The sequence below is a fragment of the Neospora caninum genome, chromosome XI (assembly GCF_000208865.1).
Source record: "Neospora caninum Liverpool complete genome, chromosome XI".
In the NCBI taxonomy this organism is placed as follows: Eukaryota; Apicomplexa; class Conoidasida; order Eucoccidiorida; family Sarcocystidae; genus Neospora; species Neospora caninum.
Window position 1 is genome coordinate 770,158 of NC_018397.1, and position 23,088 is coordinate 793,245.

The window sequence follows — 23,088 nt, forward strand, 5'->3', positions numbered from 1 at the left end:
GGACATGTCAACCAAGCAGGGAGCGCACAATTGAAGGACGACAGGCAGGGTGGATGGGGACGAAACAGCCTAGTTCTTCTAGGGCTCTTCCCGCCCCAGTCCAGCCTCCTCATATTGGTCTCCGTGTCACAGAGTCCTACCTACAGTCTCCGGATCATACTATCATGTGTGGTTTAAAGCGAAGGGATAGAGAAAAAAGAAGATCCAGCAGCATGCGGTTCCCGCCGGGACCGCGCCGTCTGGGGACCCTCCAGAGGTGAGGCTCTTGAGCACAAGGAACCGCTTCGAAGCGACTGGCCTCCACTGGCCTCTGCGTGTGCTCGGACGTACCCAAATTCGCCGGCGCACTGCCGGACGGCAATGTCGTCGGCCTCCTTCTCCCAGTAAAAACGCAGCTGGCTTTCCCACTCAAACTCCCGCGTGTTGAAAATCGCGTCGCGCACGAACCTAAAGAAAAGGCCGACGCTCTATGCATTCATGTGTATTGAGTTTAGCTTGGTACCCATTTATATGCCTATATAGATGCATGTATACGCAGAAAAGTCTGCATTCATGTATCTGTGTGTGTGTTCAGCCACGTGTGTTTGATTTCATGTGGAAATAAAACAAAGTGTATCGCTATTTAGACCTGAGTCTGTGAACAGAACCGGATATACGTAGACAACTCATGCAGCGAGAGAGAGAGAGAGCACTGCTGGTACATGCACACGCGCCGAGGCAGATCTGGGAAAGATTCATTCGTGTTTCTATCGATGTGTGCTAGCTCCTTCTGCAGGCACACAGAGGGGGGTCACATTTGTTACTTGTCTGACGACCAGGTTTTTCAGAGCCATGAAATCATTTTGGCGTGTACCTGTCAACCAAATCTCGGGCGTGGACATCCAGAATGATGAGTGTGTTGACCTTTCTGCGCGCGCGCGGATCGAGGGGCTGTCGCACCAACTCGATGAGGTCGGTCAGCTGAAGAACGGGACGCAGGCCGGGAATTGGAAGACAAGACGAGAGGAAAAACAGTTAGAAAAGAGAGCACCAAGGCGAAGGAGTGAAGACGCGAACATGGAGATAGTCTTTTTTCTTCAGAGGGCGGCTGCTTTCGCTCGCTCGCCTCACTTGTCAGGGAAACCCGATCTCTGGTGGTTTTCTGCTGCTCGGTGCGCCTCTTGCTGCGGTCGTGTTTTGCTCTCCAGCGCGTTGGTCTTGCGTTTTCTCGCGACTTTTTTCTCGCCTCGCCCAAGGCTCTCTCTCACCTGTTGCGTCTGCTTTTCAGCTTCTTCCTTCAGCGCATGCTTGCTGCCACGGCCAACGCGCCGAAACGCGTCTTCGACGCGCCACGTCCACCAAATTTGAGACCCCACGCAGGTGACCATGCCGAGCTGTTCGAGCACCCACTGCGTCCTGTGTCAAGAGGCAGAAGCGAAGCACACGCTCCCCCTTCCCTCGCCATGCCTCAGGAGACACATGCAGAGAGACGGCAGATGCAAAGAGCGGAGCAGGGAGGAAGAAGCGGAAGAAGGCGAAGAGCCGAAGGGGGACGCCAACGCGCAGCCACGCGTATATTGCTGACGCGTCGCCACGGCGCTTGTCTACCTTTTCGACAAACCCCACATCCGGCAGCGGTTTTTTGAGCGCGCCGGCAGTTCTTCCTCTTGAGTGTGAAGGTCCATCTGTCCTTTTCGCTGCCCCCGAAAGTGGCGACATCGCCTCTTCTCTTACCTGGTCTTGTACGCGTAGTGGTACACTCCGGCTTTCGTGGTCCGGTGGAGAGTTCGCTTCATGGCCTCGTCAACATTTTTCACCCACTCCTCGGCGGGGCCTTCTGCCGTAACTACCTCGTGGAATCTGAAGGACTCGCCTTCTTCGGAAACCATGCCGGCGACCTGAGAACAGAGCGCAGACTGCATGCGCAGATCGCCATGTCACTGCCTCACTCGAGTGGGCTCTCGCGTCCCCCCGCCTGGCCGCGTCTCCTCTCCTCGAGCCGTTCGGTTTGGAAGCGCTTTCCTTGCCTGAGTGTCAGCCTCGAGAATCAGTTCTTTGCAGTTGTCGAAAAGTTTCAGCATCAGGGGCTGGATGGCCAGGGGGCTGCTCGAGCCGAGCACCGAGAGAAGTTCGTCGTCGGAAATGAAGCAGAATCTGGCAGGAGAAAAGACAAGACCCAGTCCCTGAGCGCCCGCAGGCGCCATGGCAGGCGGGGGAAGGCAAGAGGCAAAGCGCTAGCAAACACCCGTTGTCGATGAGGGTGCGTGACCAACCAGGTTCGCGCGTCCACGGGGGTTGACGAACAGCGCAAGGGCCCGCGGGAGAGGAGAGAGATCGACAAAAGGAAGGGATCGCGGGAACACGTGCCCAGCGTGACGAAAGCGGGTTCGTCTCGTTTCTTCCGGCAGGTCTTCTGCGTCTCCCCCGCTTTAGCTGTTTTGCTCAATGCGTGCGTGTCGACATGTGTGCAAAAGCGTTAGTGCAGAAGTGTGACTCTGGACAGGTATGCGCGTTTCGTTCTCACCGAGCGAAGGTCATGCGTTTGGCATCAAGGTAGTCTGAGAGAGATCTCTGACTCCGGTCTAGCTCCGCTGAGAGAGCCTTCAGGTCTTGCAGACGGTTCTCCGCACAGCAGGCGGACAAGACACTTGGATTTTGCGCAGTTTGCGACAAAATGGAGAGGAACTGCCGACGCACGACATCGAATTTTTTCGCCTCGTCGGGCAGTTGAAGCCGAATATCGACGGATTCAGTGAAGATGCCGTCCAAGTAGATCCACTTCCGTTGCACCTTCACAACCAGAGAGAAAAGCGAAAACCGCAACGTTCGACACCGCGGAGACGCGACAGCCGTTGGCGAGTGGACGTGGAGACACGTTCAGTGGCGACCTTCGCAGAGGAGACGTCAGGGTGGTCTCGCGCCCTCGCCCCTGCCAAGAGGCGGCGACAGGCAGCACGACGAGAAGACCCGCATCCCGAGAATTCGGGAGTAGAGCTCAAACGGCGCGGCACACACACATGCGCAAGGCAGCGTGAAGGACGCGAAAACTTGGCACAGACTTCACAACGCAGTCAGGACGCCACAGCACCCCGAATCGGCCAGCGCATCAACTCCGCATTCAGGTCCTCTCGCCAGTCGCGCGAGGCCCTGACTCAGAATCTCCAAAAGGAGGCCGTGGCGTGTTTTGCCGTTCCTACCCACGGTAGAAGTCGCTCGTGAGGCGCGTGCGCTTTTCCCTTCCTGCGGAGCGGTGGAAGCCGACGAGCGCGCGCTGTTCTCAACCCCTTCTCGCCACGCCGGTTTCGCGCGGCGCCACCTACCTGCAGCCACGCTTCGAAGACTTCTCGGATCGTGTTGAGCGTCTTCTCCCACTTTTTGATTTTTTCAATCACGACGGAAGCGAATCGAGATCCCACCATCGACTGTAGCTGGAGAATGTGGTCTTCGAGAGTCACGCGCAACTCTTCATTCGCCCGGAGCACGAAGCTCTGTTCTTCGGTTTTGTAGCGGCACATGTCGAGTGTCTGGGACCGCCAGCAACTCTCAATCTTGGCGATGTCTTTCTCCAGCTTCATTTCTTCCTGCGCGAGAAAGCGACCTGAGAACGCGACTCGAGAGGGTTTCCACAAGACACAAAGGAGAAAAAAGCGACCAAGGGACCGCCGCGGGGTGTCCGTGTCTGGGACGCACATTCCTTTCGTGCGGGAACAGAAAAGTACGGAAACGATGGCGTGGTGCCGCGAGAGCGGCAAAGCGCTTTTTTCGTACCTGAGCAATCTGCAGCGTATTTTGAACCTGGTCCGGGAACCTGGAGAGGTCCAGGTCGAAGACATTTTGCAGTTTGAACTTTTTGCTGTCGACCTCGAATTCGCACCCTGCCAGTGCCATTAACTGCCGCCAATGCTGCGGCCTCATGGCGTCGGTCTTCAGCCTCTCAATCAAAGGCACGGAGTTTCGAAAGCGCGCGATCGCTTGAGTCAGTTTCTGATACGTCTAAAAACAAGACACACGCACGTATGCATATACTGATATACACAAGTGTGCATGCATGTGTGTCTGCACGTGCGTGCATGTAGCCGTATATGTATATACGGCCCTCAAATAAGCACTACATATATTTATATATTTGCCATGTAGTAAAGGCATAGCAAAGAGAAAAACCGCAATCGAGGCATCATCGTGGAAGCCCAGATCCGCCTTACAGGAAGTTCTGCGAGAGCGGGGTAATCCTTCGGAAGTCTTCGCAGTCTTTTGGTGAATTCGTCGGTGCCGCGTTGCAGTTCCTAGAGACAGAACAACGAGGAATGGGCCCTGGCAAGGGACGGACAGTTGGGGGCCAGGGATCTTTACTCTCGGCCTGCTCTCAGACGCAATCCGTAGAAGACTCTCCGCACGAGGCACGAGACAGACTCGTAGACCTGCACGGGAGGTTGCCTCGGGCAAGACACACCGAGCGGGGTCTACTTTTAGACTGTTATATTGGCATCTCTGGAGCGGCAAGGAGATAGGTAGGTGTAGCGAGCGTGTGAACGGACACGTTGACAGTTTCCTTAAAGGACGTTGTGAACTCCTGGGTAGCGAAGCACACAGAGGCAAGCATACAGAAACCGCTGCGGCGTGCTCCCGGTGCGGAGAGCTAGCAAACGTGGATGGAATTTTAGGTGAACGAAAACGGCCTGTCGGCAGCAGGCGACGTCTGCAGTCCATTTTGTCTTTACCGCGCGAGGTTGTTTTTCTCCGTGCGTCTTCGCTCGGTTTTTCTTCCGCTCACCTGCACGTCGAAGGTCGCCCAGGGTACGTTAGACCACTCCAGGACTGCATTCGTATGTTCGACGTAGAGGTGATAGACGACTTGCAGGAGCTGCACTGAACTGCGAATTTGGTCCAACTCGGGAAACGTGGTGAGGGGCAAGGAAAACAAAACTTCGGCTTTCGAGAGGGCGTCGCGCTGCGCCTGGAACCTCGAAAGTTCCTCGCTGTACGAGGCCAGAAGGGCGACTCCCTCATCGAGCTCCACGGCCGCCGCCCCCGGACCCGCTTGTTTGAATCGCGTGAGGAAAGCCTTGCATTCTGCGGCGAAGGCGAGGACCTGGGAAGCAAACAGAAAAAGACGGCGTGTGGGAATCCTCTGCCTCCTCACGGCGAATCGGAGACAAGACGACTAACTAGGGTTGAGCTGAGACGGAAAGGGACGCATCGAATCAAAATCTCGTCTTCCCCTGTTCTTCCTTCCTCCGCCTGAGTTCCGTCTCTTTGCTTCTCGTTGTCTCACCTCGGCCTTCTTTTCCTGCGCGAAAACTTCTTTTTTCCGCTCCAGCTGCTTCTCCTTCGCCAGCGCGAGAGTCTTCACTCTCTGCCACGCAGTCGCCAGCTCGGCCTGCTGCTTCATCTGTGCCTCTTCGATGTAGCAGTCGTGCACGTGGAGCGTCCGGCACATGGCCTGGACGTCGGCGATGCGGATTTCGGTGTCCATGGAGATGCTTTTCACCGTGCTGATCTCGCTCAAGAGGAACTTGAAGGCTTCCATCGAGTCGGGGTTCTGTTCGAGGTTAGCTCTGGACAGGCACTCCGCAAAAACCCCCCGGAGAGAAAGAACCTGAAGACGGGGAACGCGGACAGAGACGCTACCGAGAGAAAAGGAGAAACGCAAAAGAGTGGCGTCTTCTGCCTCCAAGGAAAGCCGGTTCGAAGCGATTGCGGACACACAGAGACGCCTGTTCTCGCGTCGTCCTGCCTAAGCGGCGGACCTTTTCGAGAAGCGCGCATGGACGCCAGCAAAAACGTGAGAGGGGTAAGTACACCGAGTTTCTACATTCATGGAGACCTGTACAAATATATATATATATATATATATATATGTATTGATTTAGATGTACACACGCACATGTATGTCTGTATCGGTGTATCTGGCGAAGTCGTATCAGAAGGCAAAAGGTGTAATCTCGTTGTCCTCGAGGCACACACACTGCCCAGCCTACGGGGCGGCAGGCCTGTGCATGCAGCGAGGCCTCCACGCGCGTGGGATGTGAAGGAAGATTGAGTTGGAGACTCACAGACTCGTGTCGACCAGCTGGGTCAACTGCTGCAGTTCCCTGGTTGCAATCTGATTCAGAACGCGGCCGTACTCATTCACCCACTCGAGCGCCTGCGCCCGAAACCCCCTCACAACGACGGAGGCGTCGATCTGGAGGAAGCCGACAACCTTCGTAGTCGGGAGAGCGCTCAACTCGGCTGCGAGCTACGGAAAAGAGACAGGGAAAGCAGACTCAAAGAGAGGTAGAAGGGGACGACTGCAGACAGACGATGAACGACAGAAGAAGAAGAAGAAGAAGAAGAAGAAGAAGAAGAAGAAGAAGAAGAAGAAGAAGAAGAAGAAGAAGAAGAAGAAGAAGAAGAAGAAGAAGAAGAAGAAGAAGAAGAAGAAGAAGAAGAAGAAGAAGAAGAAGAAGAAGAAGAAGAAGAAGGGGTGCACGGAGAGGGAAGTGAAGGACATTGGGAGGACGAAGAGAAAGAAGGGAATGAAGGCGAGAGGGGCGCGGAGAGAGAAGAGAAAAACCATAAGAAAGAAGACGCATTTCATCAAGAAGATGCTACTTTCAAAGGTGCGGGTGGGCGAAGCAGAGAAGAGGAATGCGAAAAAAATCAGCAACGGAATCGTCAATGCGCTTGGACACATAACCTCGACACAATGTCACAGGTGACCCATCGTGCGGAACTTTCGCCGCAGGAGCTCGAAGGCAAACTGTTTAGAAGAACGAAGAGAAGTCGAAGGAGGCAGGTAAACAGAGAAACCCGATGGAACGGTGATATAAGACTCTCTGTGACTCCTCCAGTCACTGTTCGTTAGTTTGGAAAGCGGTAAACACACGCAGATGAAAATTTAGAACGCTCAAGAGAGGCAGGTAGAGAAGAAAAATGTGAAGTGAAGGCATATGTTGGTCGTGTGGAATATAGGGAGATTACCTTTTTGTAGGCTGAGATGTGTACATCGAAGTAAACAATCCTTGGTCTCTTGTCCACGAGCTTCTCCAGGTCGGCTTTCCTCTTGAGGTCCCACAGCCCCCATTGTGTGTCGTATTTCTTCCAGCTCCGGACATACTTTGAGATGTTCTGAAAAGGTATTCCCGGGCGAAAAAGCGGGTGAAAACGACATCCCAGGAAACTGAGGGTTGTCTACTTCGATGTTCACATCGCGTACAAAAAGACATCGCTTTACGGTCTACATGCAACGGCCGCCTTCTCATGTCACGTTTATCTTCTGCGTGTATAGCTACAAGCGAAAGCCGTACCCTACCTTCACAGATACCGATATGCACATATATATACACATATGCGTATATATATATATATATATATACATATGAATATTTATATGTACGTGGGAGGTCCCGTGCATAGGCAAGTGTACGTCTATGCAAAACACCTGTGCTATTCAACTACACATTTCTGCAAGTACAAGAAACGTAGCAGAAGCATGCATCGAAATGGGTCTATTGTGGAATGCCGATCAAGAAGCAGCTGTGCAGCTAACGTCCTCTCGCTGAACCGTCAGTCTCTTGACCCCTCCTCGGCCGAGAGCGCGACGCGAGAGAGCGACAGTGAGAGAGAAGGTGGAGGAATCGGCTAATATTCGGTGAAACGGAAAAAAGGCACTTGCACGTCCTCTCTGTTAGCGGCGACTCCGCATGCTGACAGACCCAATATTCCTAGGGCTGTTCGCAGTGCTTGTTTCAGCGGTGAAACGTTGATTTTTGCGGAACCCCTGTTTGTCTTGAGGCGTTGACTTCGCCCCCCCTCCTCCAAGGCTTGTGGGAAATCGCGGAAGTCACGAATTTCCTTCAGTGGCACAAATCGGCAGGTAGGTAGACCTCCTCTCGGTCAGCGGAAGACGGACGGATACAGTTAGAGAGAGCAGTTGCTCGACACGTGGGCATCGGCGCAGATAGACTCTCTACAGCTACACGCCGTCTTTACAGGCAGGACCGCACCTGCAGAGCTGTGTGTGTGTTTGCAGCTACGCATCTGGTGCGGTATTCCAGCAGTTGCGCAACGGCGCTTCGACGGGATTGGTATATCTGCGCTTTCGCAAGGCGTCCTTCGTTTACCTGAAACACCTTCTGGATGGCTTGGTGGGTGGCGACAGTCATGTCGATCAGCGCAGGCACTCTGGAAATCTCCGAGTAGAATGTAAAAGGCGGAGCTTGGGACTCCTCTTCTTGCCCCAGTTGAGAAGGGACACATCTTGGAGAAAAGACGGGGAGCAAAAAGAAGCAACGCAGCCTTCGTCGTCAGGCCGCCGAGAAACGGTTTCCCCCCACGCCACTGCACATGCAAACTGGAAAAATAGCGCTTGTCATTTCCCTGGCGCTCTACAAGCTTTTCGTTGGGTATTTGCATGCTGAAGGTTTTCTTCTTTGCTCCTTCGCTCGCTTCAACCGCCAAACTTGAATTCAGAAGATGCCCCAAAGACGTAACCGAAACGCTACGCCCACTACACGTGTGTCTACACACGCTGCAAAAGGCCCAAAAACTAGACGTGCTTACCTACATGCAGGCATCTGTATATATACATACGCTACATACACGCAGGCATCTGTATATATACATAAGCTTCTGTATATGTACGCCCACACAGGGAACACAGAAGACTGAGGCTCTCCCTGGTAGCCCCTTCACTGATGCCGCGTGAGCATCTCACTTGCAGGTGCCGTTCATCCACCGAACAAAGCGGGTGGCGGAGTAGAGAATATTTTGCATCAGACGCGAAATGATTTTGAAGATAGCTTGCGTTGAGCCGTGCACCACCACCTCCGCTTGATTGAAGTCCGCGCTCACCGTGATGAGAGGCGGCAGGCGGCTCCCAGTTGGATTGAGAGAGAAGAGGGCGCGTAGGGCACTTGTCCCTGGGAGGAAAACAAATACGTTGACGTCTAGATAGACAGGAAAAGCGACGGAGTCGAACGGCGACGTACGTGTTCCAACCTTAGAAAAGGAGCCACAGCTGTCGGGGCCGTTGCGGGATTTACCGCTTCGTTGTTTCCAGGCTTAAACAGCGCTGCTACTTTCCCAGGAAAGGTGTCGCCCCCTGCCGGACAACAGGATGTCCTTCCTTTCTCATGGAAGACAGTCCCGACAACTCGCTTTTCGCGCCTGGCACGCAGGCCGCGTGAAGCTGATGAAGAGCCTTCGAACCCACGTCGCAGTTCGACGAGCTTGACGGATTCGAAGACAAAAAGGAAAGGAAGGACCAAAAGCGCAGGCGCCTCACCTCGAATGAGCATCGTCGAGATGGCATTGAAGATTCGTCTTTCCCAGTAGTTGTAGTACTCAGCCATCGCCTCGCTGGTCCCGGTCATCGTCCCCTCAATGATCTCTTCGATTTTGATGATGTACGAGGTAATCGACTCGTACTTTGTTTGGAGGTCGTCGACGACCGCTGCTCGGTGTTTCTCAAAGTACTCGTAGAATTCCTAACAAGAGAAGAGCGGTATCTGGAGTTTAAAAGCGGTGGGGGTTGTGCCTTTTCTAATCAACTTTTTCTTCGTGTACGAGTCGTCGCCTCGGCTGATACTTCCTTCCACACGCGTGAGGACGGGGTACCGATGAGGAGAGTCGACACTGACGCAATCAAACACCGAGTAAACACATGGTTGATAAGACTGCGGGTTTGTATGACCCGACAGCTTTCTTCTTTGGCGTCTCAGGCGTGCCGACACGCGTTCATTTGACTGAAGCAAAAACGGTGTTCTACGCGTATTGGTGAATGTCTGCACATGTGCATAGCCCCTCTTTCGTCAGGCACGGAGAACAAAGTTCACCTGAATATTGAACGGCTCCTCGGGGTTCCACTCGAGGTTTCTGACCAACTGCGCATCCTCAATTGCTTGCACAACTTCGCCTATGATCTCGGCGTTCTTTTCCACCTGATCTCGGAGCGTCCGAAAAGCCGTTACGGCTTTGTTGCAGTTGCTGATGAACTCCTCCGAGCCTAGGGAGGTCCAGTTCAGCGAGTTTAAACCGGGCTGGAGCCACCTGCGTTGAGAGCAAGACGCGGCTGCATTCCTACGTGCAGGTGCGGCGCCTAGGCATTTGAATGGAGACTTGTCGTTTTTCAAGAACTTCCTGTGTTGCGTGAGAAAAGCGGTTGTGTGGTGGACGTGGCTCTTCCCAAGAAAGACGAGACACACGTGTCTCGGGGCACACTCCGCACGCATGGACGTCACAGTTCCTCAGTGTTGCGTGAATCTGTGTCGATCGTGAGAGCAGGGAATGCTTATTTGTTCGCAAGCGCCTGTCGCTTTTGGCGAAAGCTCCTGAAGGCAACCAGACACCTCGACCTGAAGATACAGGTTCAGCCTCAAAGGGCTCTAAACTGTACACTCCATGTCCAGGGGTTCTGGAAATTATGATGCCCACGGAATTCTTCTCTCACTTATCCAATTTTTCCAGATGGTTTATTAGCAGCCTCTCCTGAAAGGGTGGCATGCCCTCGCGGGCGGAGGCGAGGTGCTGGAGCATCTGGTCGAGCAGCCCGCAGTTTTCGATGTATTTTTCCTGGCGACGCAGAAGAGCAAAACGTGAGGCACCAGCAAACTGAGGAGCGTCCTAAACGGAATGCAGTGCTTCTTGTTCGGACGCGGAAGAGGCCTGGCAATGAGTTCAACTGAAATCCAAAGCATTCTGCCGTCTTAAGCAGCCAGTGGGCGGTGCACATAATCATGAAGAGCGATGCGGCCTTTCGCCTGTAGAGCGCGCTGGGCTTTGTACCTACGCGTCGCGCTAGCAACTTCCTGCGGCTCGACAAAGCGAGGAACGCTGTCCAGAGGATTCGTGCTTGAGTGGATCGTTGTGGCTGTTCACGGACTGCAAGACGGTTATGTGCGTCTCGTGGGGGCGGAATGGATATATAGCCAAGCCGGCGACACGAGAGTCAAGCAAGCAACTGGAAGGAGAACAGGGGCTGCGTGGGCTTACGGCAGAGTCTGTGTTGTTTTTCGGATGTCAATAGAGCATCAGGATACAGTCAAATACCTTTTGCAGAGCGACATTGAGAATTGTGTGCGGAATGTCGTTCCCGCCCATCTGGTTGAGAAAGCGGGCCTCTTGCATGACCACCCACAGCTCGGGAGCGAAGTTGACCTCATACTTGCCGTCTGCATTCTTTCTCAAGATGTTCATTTTCAAGCAATGCGCCACGGCGTTGCTTGTCCGAACCTGGAAACACAGGAACCCCGGCCCAGACGACCTGTCGCTGAGCATCCGTGTAGATATACAGCGCACCCCAAAAGCCTCGTGGTGAGAACAGAACGTGGCGCCGTTCAGGACAATAGTGGACACCGAGGCACGGATAAATATGCGTGTTTGACATCTACACATATGCGCAAATAACTCTGCGTGTTTATTCGTCTATGAAGTTTGTACATATATATATAGTACATATATATATATATATATATATATATATATATATATATATATTTACGTGAGACAAGCAAGCTCTTGCAGGTGAAGCTACTTTGTATAGTAGATCTAGGCATTTGCTTTTTGCAGCGGTTGCGCGGACCTGCCACTTTTTGAAGACGGCCTCCTGGTACGCAACCAGCTGACGAGCGAGATTGAGGTAGTTTGTGAAGACCGCCTCGGCGTCGTTGCCTTGAAAGAAAGCGGGCATGCACTTGAACTGCAGCACAGACTCTTTCAGCCGCTGCAAAGACGTTCGTGCCCAAGCGATGGAGCCCGCTACCCTGGGGTATCCTTTTGCGAGGGGAGGATTCTCTTTGCCGGCTTCAAATTCCTCTCGCACAGCGTCCACCTCATTTCCTATGTGGACAGGCTCACAAGCAAGCAAACCGGGCACAACTGGTTGACCTCCCACAAGTCCGGGCTTCCAGAGACGGAAACGCACACTATGTCTATACGCAAATGTAGATATGCGTAAATAGAAGGCATGGTTTTGTACCGATGGACAATCCTCACAGAAACGTATGCATCTACCTCTCGACAGAGATCTGTCGTTGGATACGCAACGACACATAGAGACAAATCGACCGTGTGAGTCCGTGTCAGATGCATGCTGTCCGTGTATCTTCTATCCGAACAGGGTTGTGGAAGCAGTCACGCATAGGAGGGTAAGAATCATTTCCATGCCCACTCCCGCTCATTTGAGCAGAAGGCGCCTCTCCATCTGAAGGAACACCTGAGGGGAGATACTAGCCGTGCACTCGCCAAGCGAACGGCACTTTGCCGAGAAGATTTTGTGTCGCAACTCCTAAATGGACGCTGTTCTGCTGTTGGGGCTCTTGTGGTGTTTCCGTCGAGAATCACAGGGCCATGACGCGTTCGTCCAGAGCCATGCCCTGTACCACTGGTGAGAGGCGCGCGGCAACGTTTCACGATCTGTTTCCACAACATCACTTCTTTTCGAGGAATACTCATACGCGGGGATACGATCGAGAGCCTGTTAATGTCCCAATCGTGCCTGAACACTCTGTCTGGTCCAAATCAGTTCGGAATGGAGCAATAGTTTTCGGGCTGACTATTCAGAGACTGTCCCTCGGGCACGAGGCACGTACCAAACTGTTTTAGAATATCGACGAACTTTTCGCGGAGTTTCGCGTTTATGACTGGGCGGCTTTCAATCGTGCTAAAGTTTTTGAGCATCGTGAAGGCCCCCACAGCGGACCGAAGGTTTTTGAATCTTGTGTCAAGAAAATGCAGAGATTTCGCTTCCACCTCCGTGATCTGCTGCCTGAAATTGGCTAGAAGCTTCTCCCAGGCAGCTGCGCTGCTCTCGTCGAAGCCGGTGTCGCCGAGGACGTCGAAACTTCTAGCCAAGGCCTACGGAATATAGAGGATTACTGAGTGTACACGGTATGTGGTCCCAGCGGTGGCGGCTGAACTCTAGAAGAGTAGAGGAAATGCCTGCAGCTTGGGAGTCCCAGACATCGACGTGGCGCGTCTCCAGCTTCGCGTGAGACAGCTGAGGCGCACGTCTGCTGGGCACAGACGCTGGCGACAAGCAGCGACACCGCTCGAAGTGTGTCGCCCCTCGGACGACTGTTCTTGCGCACAGGCGCTCACACACCACTCTCTCTTCGCGTGGCGAATAGCAGCTGCTCGACGGGCAGAGAATCTCTTTGCCACATGAGCCTACCTGGATGTCCCGATTCAGGCGATCGATGCCTTTGTGGTACCGCGTGACAGTTTTCAGCTCCGGACCCAAGAACCGCTGAAACTGGGTGATAACGTCCACCACCTCGCGTAGATGTGTGCACACTTTTGACATGTATTCTGTTCGACTGAACAGTTTCCGGCGATCAAACTCCCACCTGGCAACGCATAGGAAGGCGCTGCGAAGCCGCACTCCATGCACTGTTCGGGTGTAGGCCCGAGGTCTCGGTGTGTTTCACGGGCGCGCGCACACATGAAGTGGAAACACAAGAGAACATGTCGTGCTTGTTTCCGAGGCTAAACCAGGAGAAGGGTGCTTAGCTGTCATTTCGGCTGCTGAACGGTTCCCAGCGTCTCCGCAAAACTTTCAACTGCCGGCATATCCTGCACAGAGTTCCGCATCCGAACGGGCCTCGCACCTCCTATCGCACTCGGACTCCTCGATTTTCTTGCGAACATCCATATACAATTCTTGCCACTTGTCCAGGCAGATCTTCGCCTCTCTGACCAGTGGTCCCGCTCTCGACACGTCACCAAGCAAGATCGTGCTGGGTTTGACTGCATCCGCGACTCGGTCTGCAATCTGAGACAAGCAATCGAGAGACACCCCAGTTCGTTCCGAACCAAGCCTCCGCTTCGAAGTTGCAAACCCCAGCCTTTCCCCGGGCCAGCAGCCTTCGTCGGGAGTGCGACCAAATCCAGGCAATTCGAACGAACGAGACTGGTGTCTGGCGGCCAGTCCGAAATTGGTCAAGTCGTCCAGGGCGAAGCATCAACAGAGACGCCAGTTCTACGGACTCGTGTGTCAATGCACGTTACCCACGATGCTGCAACCGGCGTGACTCGCGGCTACCAACAAAACGGCGCCTATTCAACTCAAAAGTGTCGCCACGCGTGCCTGCGTTCATGTCGAAAGATGTGGAGTGGCCAAGGTCCACGTTGTCGCGTGTCACCGACGTGCTGCCGGCGAGACCCGAAGTTGCCGGCAAAACCTGCAGCGTACTTTGACTGTGGAGCGACCGCCACATCGCCTTACGAGTGCAATGTAGGTACCAACTGCGTGTCTCCACCTTCCCCAGTTGGGCTACAACGAAAGATGCCGCCAAGCGCAGCACGAGTCTGGCGACCAAAGACGCCTTCGTCGCTGCAGGCATTCGCCTGCTTGTGTACCGCCTTGGAGGAAAGGCGGTGAATCAAGGCTTTGCAGGAGACTGCCAAAACATCACCATCAACGCTTACCTGCTCAGCAACGCGAATCATGAGCGGCTGCATCTTTTCATCCGTGTTGTAGTGGCGCGAGGTAATCCAAACCATCCGGATGGCACTCAGCAAGGGACCAATCGTCTCAGCAACGACTTTGAGAGAGCCTGTGGCTAGGCTCTTGAAGTGCCTGAAAAAGGAACATCGAACGGAGTGTCTTTGTAGTCATCCAGAAAATGCATCTGTTCAGCCTTCGATTTCTGAAGGAGGTCGCAACCGAATGTAATATGCAGCTTCGACGGTGGCTACGTTGCCGCTAGCCATGTTACGCCTATGTTGCCCGTGTATGCATAGTCACATACAGATGTATTCAAAGTTTTTGGCTACGGGTAACAACGTAGGCAGGTCTGAAACATGAAACTATTACACGTGTACGTGTACGTGAAACAGGATATCTGCAGGTATAGCTATGCGGAGGTGTAGAAAACTGTAGATAGATCGAGAGCCATCATGCATCTGGTTATGTCTACACGTTTGTGAAATGTCGGCCGTACACAGTAGGTTGTTGAGCGGTCGTAGGCACCTCCCCGGCGTTTACTCAACTGAAGCTCCCAAGGGGAGAAATGGGTCACCGCAGAGAGGCCAGTGGAAGGTAGTCAAAGCCCGAATTTACATAGCATCCTCCTACAGGCGCGTGAGTTGGCGCTGGTGTACGAGGAGGTCCCTGTCTTGTGACGAATTTCGAAAGTGTGTTATTTGGTGGAGGATCCATAGCTACTTCCGTGTGCAAAACCGCAGCTCCCTTGTTTCTGCTTCGTACCGACTGTGTTGTTGTAGCACATAAATTGCCCGGACATACGGGAGTTGTTCCCAAACAACCGGATCTAAGTCGCCAGTGAAGCTATGTCAGAATGGAGCGTCACAAGGCGCGCAATCTGATACCCTGCTTCATACATCGTTGAACGCGTACCTTTCCAGTGTCGACAAGAACCGGACGGTGTCCTTTGCCTCCAGATACAGTTTCTGAAGCTCTTCAAACCGACTGTAGAAGGCCTCCAAGCTCTTTGATTCAGGACTGGCATTTTTCAACCATTTAATAACTCGCTGTGTCCTGTGGACTGTCAGCTGCTCGTACAGCGTGGAAACGGCCGAGTTCCTGAACAACGTTGCGTCGCCTCGAACGGCATATAGGTTCATCCCCGGTGCATGCTGGACCTTCCCCTCCTGGTGACGTGCCCCATGAAGGAACTGGGTTTCCACGTACGCCACGTTTTGTATATTTTCCATCTCGACAGGCACGTATGCGGGCCCATTGTGTCAAATACTCTTGAGATTCACAGCCAATTCCTGGTAAACCATGATTTCTCTTTGTTAGCACCTCAAGCACACAGGTGAGGCAAGGCTGGTAACTTCACGCTAACCGAACTAGGCGACTCCCGGGCTTTCGCCAGTGTCCGCGGACCCTGGCCAACTCTGCTTCGTTCGGCGCGTTCTCGTTTTCTCGAGGTACTCGCAGCGGCAGTGGCGTCTCAGGGAGACTGTGAATAACTAGTGAATCTGGTTTGGAAGAAACGGAAATGGGGTGTCGAAAGAAGGCATTTCAGAGTTTTTCCGTCCTTCAACAGGTTCGACAAGCTAGCATGTCGTGTAGAGCTCGAAGGACTATACCTCTCGCGCCAAAATTCCAGTTCTGCCTGCGGATACTTGTCGACAGGTCGCCTCTGAGTCTCCGCCTCGACGACATTCATGACTGTCTGAGGAACCAAACCCCAGATGCGCGTTGTGTCTACCCAAGAGCCAATCTACAGATCCTCGGACAACGTGGATACGAGGTGTTCGAGTCGGTGTGTGGGCGTCGTCCCACATGTCCACCGAAAACGAAAAAGCGTAGATTTATTTCTTCTATCTGTGGAGCTCAGTTCACGCATCTAGGAGATGTTCTCGAGATGAATGAAACGCTTTCGTAGCCCACCTCGAGATGATTTTAGCTACACGCTTCGCTCCTCGCGTGTACTGGGAAGTCTGTCGTCCGTGTATATGCCCATTTTACCCAGTCCGATAACTGCCACGAGGACCATTCTAACATACGAAAGCGTGGCGGCAGTCTCCTTCTGAGTTAACTTATACGCGAATCAAACGCTCAAGTGTTATTCAACATCCGGGAACTCGTTGAAACAGCGGGGTGGGGTTGCGTCAGTTTGGTGAACTACCTGGGTCCAGTTCTCGATGGTTGCTTCGACGGCAGTTATGAGATGCGCGTCTCTCGAGTCAGCCATGCCGTCGAGGTCCTCAGACGGCACACAAAGAGGAACCGCTTCGCACACCTCATTGATTGCCAGTCTGATTCTTGCTGTAAGTTTCTCGGCGGCGGTGGCCAGCTCATGTCGGCATGTCTCCGACAGGTCGATAGCGCGTGTGGTAGCAACCTGGTGTCGAGGAGCGTTCGGTAAAGTCTTCTCCCCCGACAAGTTAGGAGTCACAGGCTGCCTGTAAATAGAGCCACGTGCCTTTGGTGTAGTGCCTCCATCGGTCTGTGAAGTGAAAAAGAGCAGCAACATTTCGTACGGCACCTCACAGTCTCTGCAGAACATGTCACGCTCCTGTACGCCCATGGGTTTCAACCACGAAACTTGTCGCCGCACGTGGCCTCTTAGTGCGCACCCCATTGAGGGTTGTCTTCACATTATCCTCATCGTGTCGCAGTATCGTAGCTCAGAACTTGCCTGCTCTACCTGGGCCCGTTCTCTGAGCACCCAACAGAGATATATACGCGCCACAGCATTACCAACCAGACCAACACAGTACATTCTGGCTTCCACCGTGGACGTTTCCCTCTTGAGATTTTGTGTCGAGAGAAGTACGAGCAGATACAGAACTTCTCTTGAGCCGGAGACCTGGTGACAGCTCGAGGTGTCGACGTCACCGGATTGAACGGCAATTTTCTATCCGATAAGGTTGTGCCACACCAGGGTCGAGTTTGTCGGCAGATGTCCAACTCGAAAAGCTTGTTTCTTCGACGAACCTCCCTGCCAGTCTTTGTAGACGGCTGTCAAAGAATATTACCTCTTCTTCTGACGCCGTGCCGTCATCGGTCACTAGATCTCTGCGGTCACTCAGGTTTTCCTCGGACGCAGAGCCATGCGAGCTTCGCCGTCTGTCAGCTTTGACGAATGATCGCTTGTCAGCAGGTTCTGAAGGCTGGTCGTTAGCGGGTGGAGATGCATCGAAACTGGATTGCTCCGGTAGAGACTCGTCCCCCTTGCAGTCGCCAGGAACGTCCGGATCCTTTAGCAATGGCAGGTACAAGTCCTCCATCAGAGAGCGCAGATCGTAGATGAAACGTTCGTCCGCCGTACCAACTGCGACGCATCGATTCATTTCCTGGCTGATCGCCTGCGAAGATAAACGTGCGCCAGACTGCCATTTATAGAGTTCGTGGAGACGAGAGAGCCTCGCATAGGGCTACCAGTCTGCATTTCATGGACTTTCGTCTTCCGAAAACTCATTTTCTCGTAACAGCGAATAGTTTCTTCCCTATACGTTACCAGCGTTGTACCAGTTGCACCACTAAATACACTTGTATATACACATCCTGCAAAATGCATGTTTATCTCCGGAAACTGCCCCCCGCCCCCGCCCACCATCTCCGGGTGCACGACAACAACAAACTCTTCTGGCCATAGCGATATTCCGGATTTACCTTTCCAGTCACGTCGATCATGCCAGTCTGGGTCTTAACCGCGTAAGCCACAAGTCGTACCGTGTCACCACGAGGTAAGAAGTTGACAGCGACGGCGAGTTCTTCACTCGAATGGCAATCCTCCTGAGTTTCACCACGCAAACACCGGAGTCCTTGAGCAGGCCGTTCGGGTGAACTGTGTTCAGTTTGTCGACATACTTATGGGAGTTGAAAAGCATGCTATCCGTTGCCAGCATCGCTAGATGGTTGACATCAAATCCGTACGTCTCCCCGCCGTCGCCGAAGGCGCAGATCCATTTGTATGGTCGTCTATTCTCATACTACTCAAGATACATAGGAGACTCGAGGGAAAACGGTATTTGTGCCAGCGCACTTCAGATATATCCAAACCGGCGTCTGCACGGAAAAGCCTGCAAATCATTTGGCTGGTTGCTGTGGACGTTTTACGTACATGAACAGGAAGAGGATTTCTGCCATTTTGTCCAATCTCGGCGTGCGGTCGGAGGTAGAAAAGCAGTGACTCTCCTTGGGAGCTGCTGTTCAAGAAGGTCATGACCTGCTTGTCAGCAGCTTGCTCATTCTGTTTCAGGACACAAGGAAAAGGGGAAGCTAAGCAGTAACACCCGAGTCGTTTGCTTGCTCTGAGAAAGCCGTAGGACTTTCGCAGACTTCCCGACCCAGCGGTGCTTTCAGAGCCCTCTTCGTCATTCATCGGACTGCTGGCGACACAAAGGTACCGTCTGAATGGGAGAACGATGGCACTATGCAGCCGTTCTCTGTGTCCGTCGAGCCCCGTGCACCGACACAGGATTTGTAGGGATTTTTGATACGAGGAAAATCGGAGGTAAGGTAGTGGGCGAGCCCGCCGTTGAAAGAACGCCTCCCCGCCACACCAAAGAAAATTCATGAGGCACAGCTTATTACGAGAGACCCAGCGATGGTGGTCAGAGGTTCTAAACGTTGTTTTTTCGTATGCGAACGATTTCTCTTGGTCACGATGCCCTCTCGTATCTCGTTTTCTAGTTTCTTTCAGACCTCGAAAGGACGAAAACGAGCCTTCCAAACAGATATATAAGCCTCACCCGGCTAAGGAGGGTATCCCATTGGGAAGGTTGAGCTCCGAGCAGGTCGAGAACTTTCTTCTTTAGCCATGACTTCCTAACGTCAAATGCCATGTTGTTAAGCCAGACGGACTGCCGCAACGTTTACCGCGGTTGATCGCTCCTGCAGCTGACTGTCGTGGAACAATCGAATACGTGTGAACATGAAAACAAGAAGCACGTGTTCTGTGTGTGTCATCAAAGCGTCACAACAGAAACAAAGTTATGGGCACACAGTTCTAGTTTATTATAATCAAACGTCATGACTCTAGCTAACGAAGAGATTCAGTGGGAAATGACCTTTTGGCTGGTGAAGTGACAAGGCCCCAGCCTTTCTCCTTTCAGAAAAGCATTCCTTTAAGAAGTCACCTGAAACATGTAGCAGACTGGCTGAGGGAACAAGCATGCAAGAATGTGCATGTGTCGCACATATGGAAGCGATTTCCATGCGCTCAACGCTTCGCACGCTGGAACTGGGCGACGGTCGACCAGATTCAGTCGGGGTGGGTCCTCCGTTGTCCCCAAGCGAACTGGCCTCGATAGCTCGTTGGTAGTCTATTTTCATTTCACCTAGCACAGAATGACGTTCGGCTCTCCTCGCTCGTTTATTGCGTAATTATATTCCAGCTGCTCGTCAAATGTGGCCGCGACATCGCCCACTTCAGGGGCCGCGACATCCCGAAAGTGCGTCAGGCACGCACTTATACCTCAACCAGGCTCAACCTGCTCAGCGGCAGCTGCTTCTGTAAAATATCCACCAGCGCAGAAATTTCCCCTTTCGTTGACAAAAGAAATGTCGCCGACACTAGTAAACATGTATGAGAACGGAATTGTGGCGAGCCATTTCTTAGCCGATTCAACTACCGTTTTTCTCGACCGGTAGCACCACACCAATTTAGCCTACGAAAGTTCCGTTGGTCTTGACCTGTAGCAACACACCAATTTAACCTACGCAAGTTTCATTGTTTCTCTACTTGTGGCAGCAGGCCATCCCCAGATAATCAAGTCCCTACTGTGCTTCCTGTTGTACAAAAGAATGTACGGATTAACGTGTGCAAGCGGTCATCGCGTCGAACGTCTTCACGAAAAACTCAGATGTTTGGTTCCTGCAGATCGGGGATGTTAAACCGGATATCGCTCGCACTCGATCAAGTTGCATAAATGACGCAAACCGTCAACACTGGCGTGTGCCGCACAGCGCGGTACCAGTTAGTTGTGCCTTCGGCGACCCTGCTAGACTTCCTATGTTGTCTGCCTCTCTCTACCCAGCGCAACGAGAGTTCGACTGATATGGTCTGTAGTTCTAAGCCTAAAACGATTTCAGAATTGATGGAAGGATAACCCTTTCTAACACGTGACAACTGGGCAGTCGTGTACTGCTCGTCGAGTAGACAGGTCACGTGCTCCCACCGAGAGTAAAATTCACTTCATTGTTCTATATAATCTGTGCACGCCAACAGAAGCATGGTATTCCACTGCAAGCAGAGGGCGCCTTCACTTTATCTGAGTCGCCATGTACCCGGAGCCGAAGCCGGTCTTTTCGACGTGCCGGTTCATGAGGCAGTACCTGCCGTGCAGTGTGTTGCGTTGTCAGGCACGGACATGCGCTCGAACTGCAGAGCCCCGCTCTGTTCGTGTCCTAGCTAACGACATGAACACATATGGCGCATCAAGGTAAGCCGTCGGCCTATCTCAGCATACGCCAGCACGGAAGCCCGAATGCCTCCGTAGGCTATTCACGGTGCACGGCAAGCGACCCTGCCCTTCCCCTGCTCGGTTAACCGGACGCAGTTGGCCGAAAACTTCACAAAAGGTGTAGGGGAACGCTCCTACCTGTGTTTTCCGCAGTTGTCACATGTGTCCGTGCCCACGAGAGCTCCCTGCTTTCTGACGCCCCAAATATTTCCATCGGCAGAGTAAGTGCGTTACGGAAAGGACCACACCGTTTGCTGGTATCGCGGATTCACAGAGCTCGCTGTCATTCATCGCCCCCCACCCCCGCGGCAGACGCCAAGGAAATAGCTGGCAAGCACGTCGTCAGCTTTGACCGCCTAAAAACTGCACACAACTTAAATACGGTACTGAAGCCCGATAGCCACATATGAAGTGAATCACAAAAGCGTAGAATGCCGTGAGGCCGTTTTCCGAAAAAAGCCTGTTTCCTCATTTTCGACGCGGAACGGTGCGTTGCATCCGCTTGCCAGAGGGATATGCTGCTTGCCAGCGAAGCGAGCTGTTGATGGCGGGGTGTCGCGCACCTCCCGTGCCGCTCGACCCGCACGTCTCTCGATTAACTCGATTAAGCCTGTCTCGCGACAGCCGCGGGATTCCGTGATGACCGTACCTTCACCCCTCAGCTGCATCTGTCGCCAGCCCAACTGGAGGGCGTCTCGTGGCAGTACGGCTAGTTTGCTTTAAAAGCACGGGTACCGCAGACCATTGATTTTCACCTCCGTATTTTCCCTCTCTGTCGTCGGATGCGACTTTTTTTGTAAGTATTGTCGACCGACGAACTCTTCTGCCGGAGTCTGGGCGACCAAAACACGGCACTCGACATCCCGCGTGTCGATTGTGGCCCAGTACATTCCTCTCTGGGGATACTCGAGCGATCGATCGAGGAACAGGGGCATCGATTTGGGTCTGTTTGTGATTCGTTTGGTAGCGATAAGATTCGTTCTCCGCCAAAAACTCAAGATGGGGAATATGTGCGCCATTTGTTTGAACCCGGGGAAAGCGGCTAGCTGCAGCTGTTTCAATTTGGCGGTGGCGGTTCTAATTTTTGGCTCATATTATGGCTTAGTTGGCGGAATGGACTTGTGGCAGGCCACAAGATCGGATCCTGTCCTAATGACTCAAAAATACAACTCCATCTTCACGTTATCAGTTGCGGCCGCACTACTCCTCTCGGTCCTTCTTGGAGTCCTGCGGCTGGGTATCATATCTTACATCTTCACGATGATGGTTTTCGTGTTGCAGCTGTCTGACGCAATTTTCAAGGTAAGATGCAGTCTTGTAAAAGGGGGAGTAAAGGTAGGCCAGTTTCCCTCGGCTCCCTTATGGAGTATAGGAACTCAGGCGGGCCTGATCGGAGGCACGGCATGCTCTCTGAGCTCGGTTTTGCGATGGCACGGTAATGTGTGTCGTGGAGGCCCGAAGAGTATAGACAAACACCATCCAGGTCCCCAGAAACCCCCTACGAGGGGATCGTCTCCTCCAGAGATGACGCGTTCCCTTTGCTTTCGGTGCAAATCACACGGGAGAATGCTTTGTTGACGTGCCCAAAGAACTAGCGGGCTTACGTACAGTGTACAAGAGCGCCAATTTGCGATTGTTTGTGTCTTCAGCTGGTGACGTTCATATTGAACTGGGTCGAATGGGGAGTCGCTCTACATGACGGTACCATGTCCTTCCAGTCAGCAATGGTTACCTCCTCTATCAGTCAAGTTCTAACAATTCTCCTTACCTTCTCCATGGCAAACGTCCTGTATAGTGCGGCGCTAGTGTACAAGGCAGGCGGAAATGGATGTGAGTATCGAAACTACAAGCAAATTGAGTCTGCAAATAGCGCCAGCAGCAGCAAGAAAGCGGATACCGAAACTGCGACGGAGGTGTAAACGGGATGAGAAGATCTAGGTCGTCCGGCATATCTCATTCAAGACCACTGAAATAATGGTACGAGAATGTCAACTAGGGACAGACCTGGCAATAAATTTGTACCCGTGTGAGGCATATTGACTGCTGGAACGAGACTTCTTTTCCAAGCGATGGGGACAAGTGGATGCAGAACACGTTTTTGCCTCCGCATATTACAGGTTTCTGTGTGGGCATTGCGAATTTGCTAGTCTCGCTTATTTCGTCTCCTGGAACCGGAAAAATTGTCGAGTCTACCTTTGCACAGAATTGGGATCTCGTATTTGGCATTTCAGTCCACCGTTAGGT

General features: G+C 52.9%; 2 protein-coding genes across 2 annotated transcripts in view; one reads left to right on the forward strand and one right to left on the reverse strand.

The window, feature by feature from the left end:
* Positions 1 to 19,224, reverse strand: part of NCLIV_054090 (hypothetical protein) — a gene marked incomplete at both ends in the record, with an annotated part of 41,449 nt that extends 22,225 nt beyond the window's left edge. Inside the window, 30 exons of the mRNA XM_003884961.1 lie at positions 331 to 447; positions 854 to 960; positions 1,248 to 1,395; positions 1,714 to 1,877; positions 1,929 to 2,133; positions 2,504 to 2,769; positions 3,300 to 3,560; positions 3,748 to 3,972; positions 4,182 to 4,262; positions 4,751 to 5,068; positions 5,252 to 5,534; positions 6,033 to 6,217; positions 6,943 to 7,089; positions 8,085 to 8,220; positions 8,678 to 8,909; positions 9,248 to 9,449; positions 9,798 to 10,011; positions 10,412 to 10,533; positions 11,011 to 11,193; positions 11,543 to 11,799; positions 12,552 to 12,816; positions 13,133 to 13,307; positions 13,569 to 13,732; positions 14,389 to 14,539; positions 15,320 to 15,474; positions 16,560 to 16,880; positions 17,413 to 17,742; positions 18,050 to 18,172; positions 18,501 to 18,629; positions 19,132 to 19,224. Coding sequence (XP_003885010.1) covers positions 331 to 447; positions 854 to 960; positions 1,248 to 1,395; positions 1,714 to 1,877; positions 1,929 to 2,133; positions 2,504 to 2,769; positions 3,300 to 3,560; positions 3,748 to 3,972; positions 4,182 to 4,262; positions 4,751 to 5,068; positions 5,252 to 5,534; positions 6,033 to 6,217; positions 6,943 to 7,089; positions 8,085 to 8,220; positions 8,678 to 8,909; positions 9,248 to 9,449; positions 9,798 to 10,011; positions 10,412 to 10,533; positions 11,011 to 11,193; positions 11,543 to 11,799; positions 12,552 to 12,816; positions 13,133 to 13,307; positions 13,569 to 13,732; positions 14,389 to 14,539; positions 15,320 to 15,474; positions 16,560 to 16,880; positions 17,413 to 17,742; positions 18,050 to 18,172; positions 18,501 to 18,629; positions 19,132 to 19,224 — 5,759 coding nt within the window. The remainder of the gene's footprint in view (positions 1 to 330; positions 448 to 853; positions 961 to 1,247; positions 1,396 to 1,713; positions 1,878 to 1,928; positions 2,134 to 2,503; positions 2,770 to 3,299; positions 3,561 to 3,747; positions 3,973 to 4,181; positions 4,263 to 4,750; positions 5,069 to 5,251; positions 5,535 to 6,032; positions 6,218 to 6,942; positions 7,090 to 8,084; positions 8,221 to 8,677; positions 8,910 to 9,247; positions 9,450 to 9,797; positions 10,012 to 10,411; positions 10,534 to 11,010; positions 11,194 to 11,542; positions 11,800 to 12,551; positions 12,817 to 13,132; positions 13,308 to 13,568; positions 13,733 to 14,388; positions 14,540 to 15,319; positions 15,475 to 16,559; positions 16,881 to 17,412; positions 17,743 to 18,049; positions 18,173 to 18,500; positions 18,630 to 19,131) is intronic.
* A 2,772-nt stretch (positions 19,225 to 21,996) lies between these two features.
* On the forward strand, positions 21,997 to 22,763 carry NCLIV_054100 (conserved hypothetical protein; the record flags this gene model as incomplete). The annotated part of the gene is made up of 2 exons (XM_003884962.1): positions 21,997 to 22,146; positions 22,494 to 22,763. 2 exons carry the CDS (start codon positions 21,997 to 21,999, stop codon positions 22,761 to 22,763), a joined length of 420 nt encoding a protein of 139 aa, XP_003885011.1.
* Between the last annotated feature and the right edge of the window lie 325 nt (positions 22,764 to 23,088).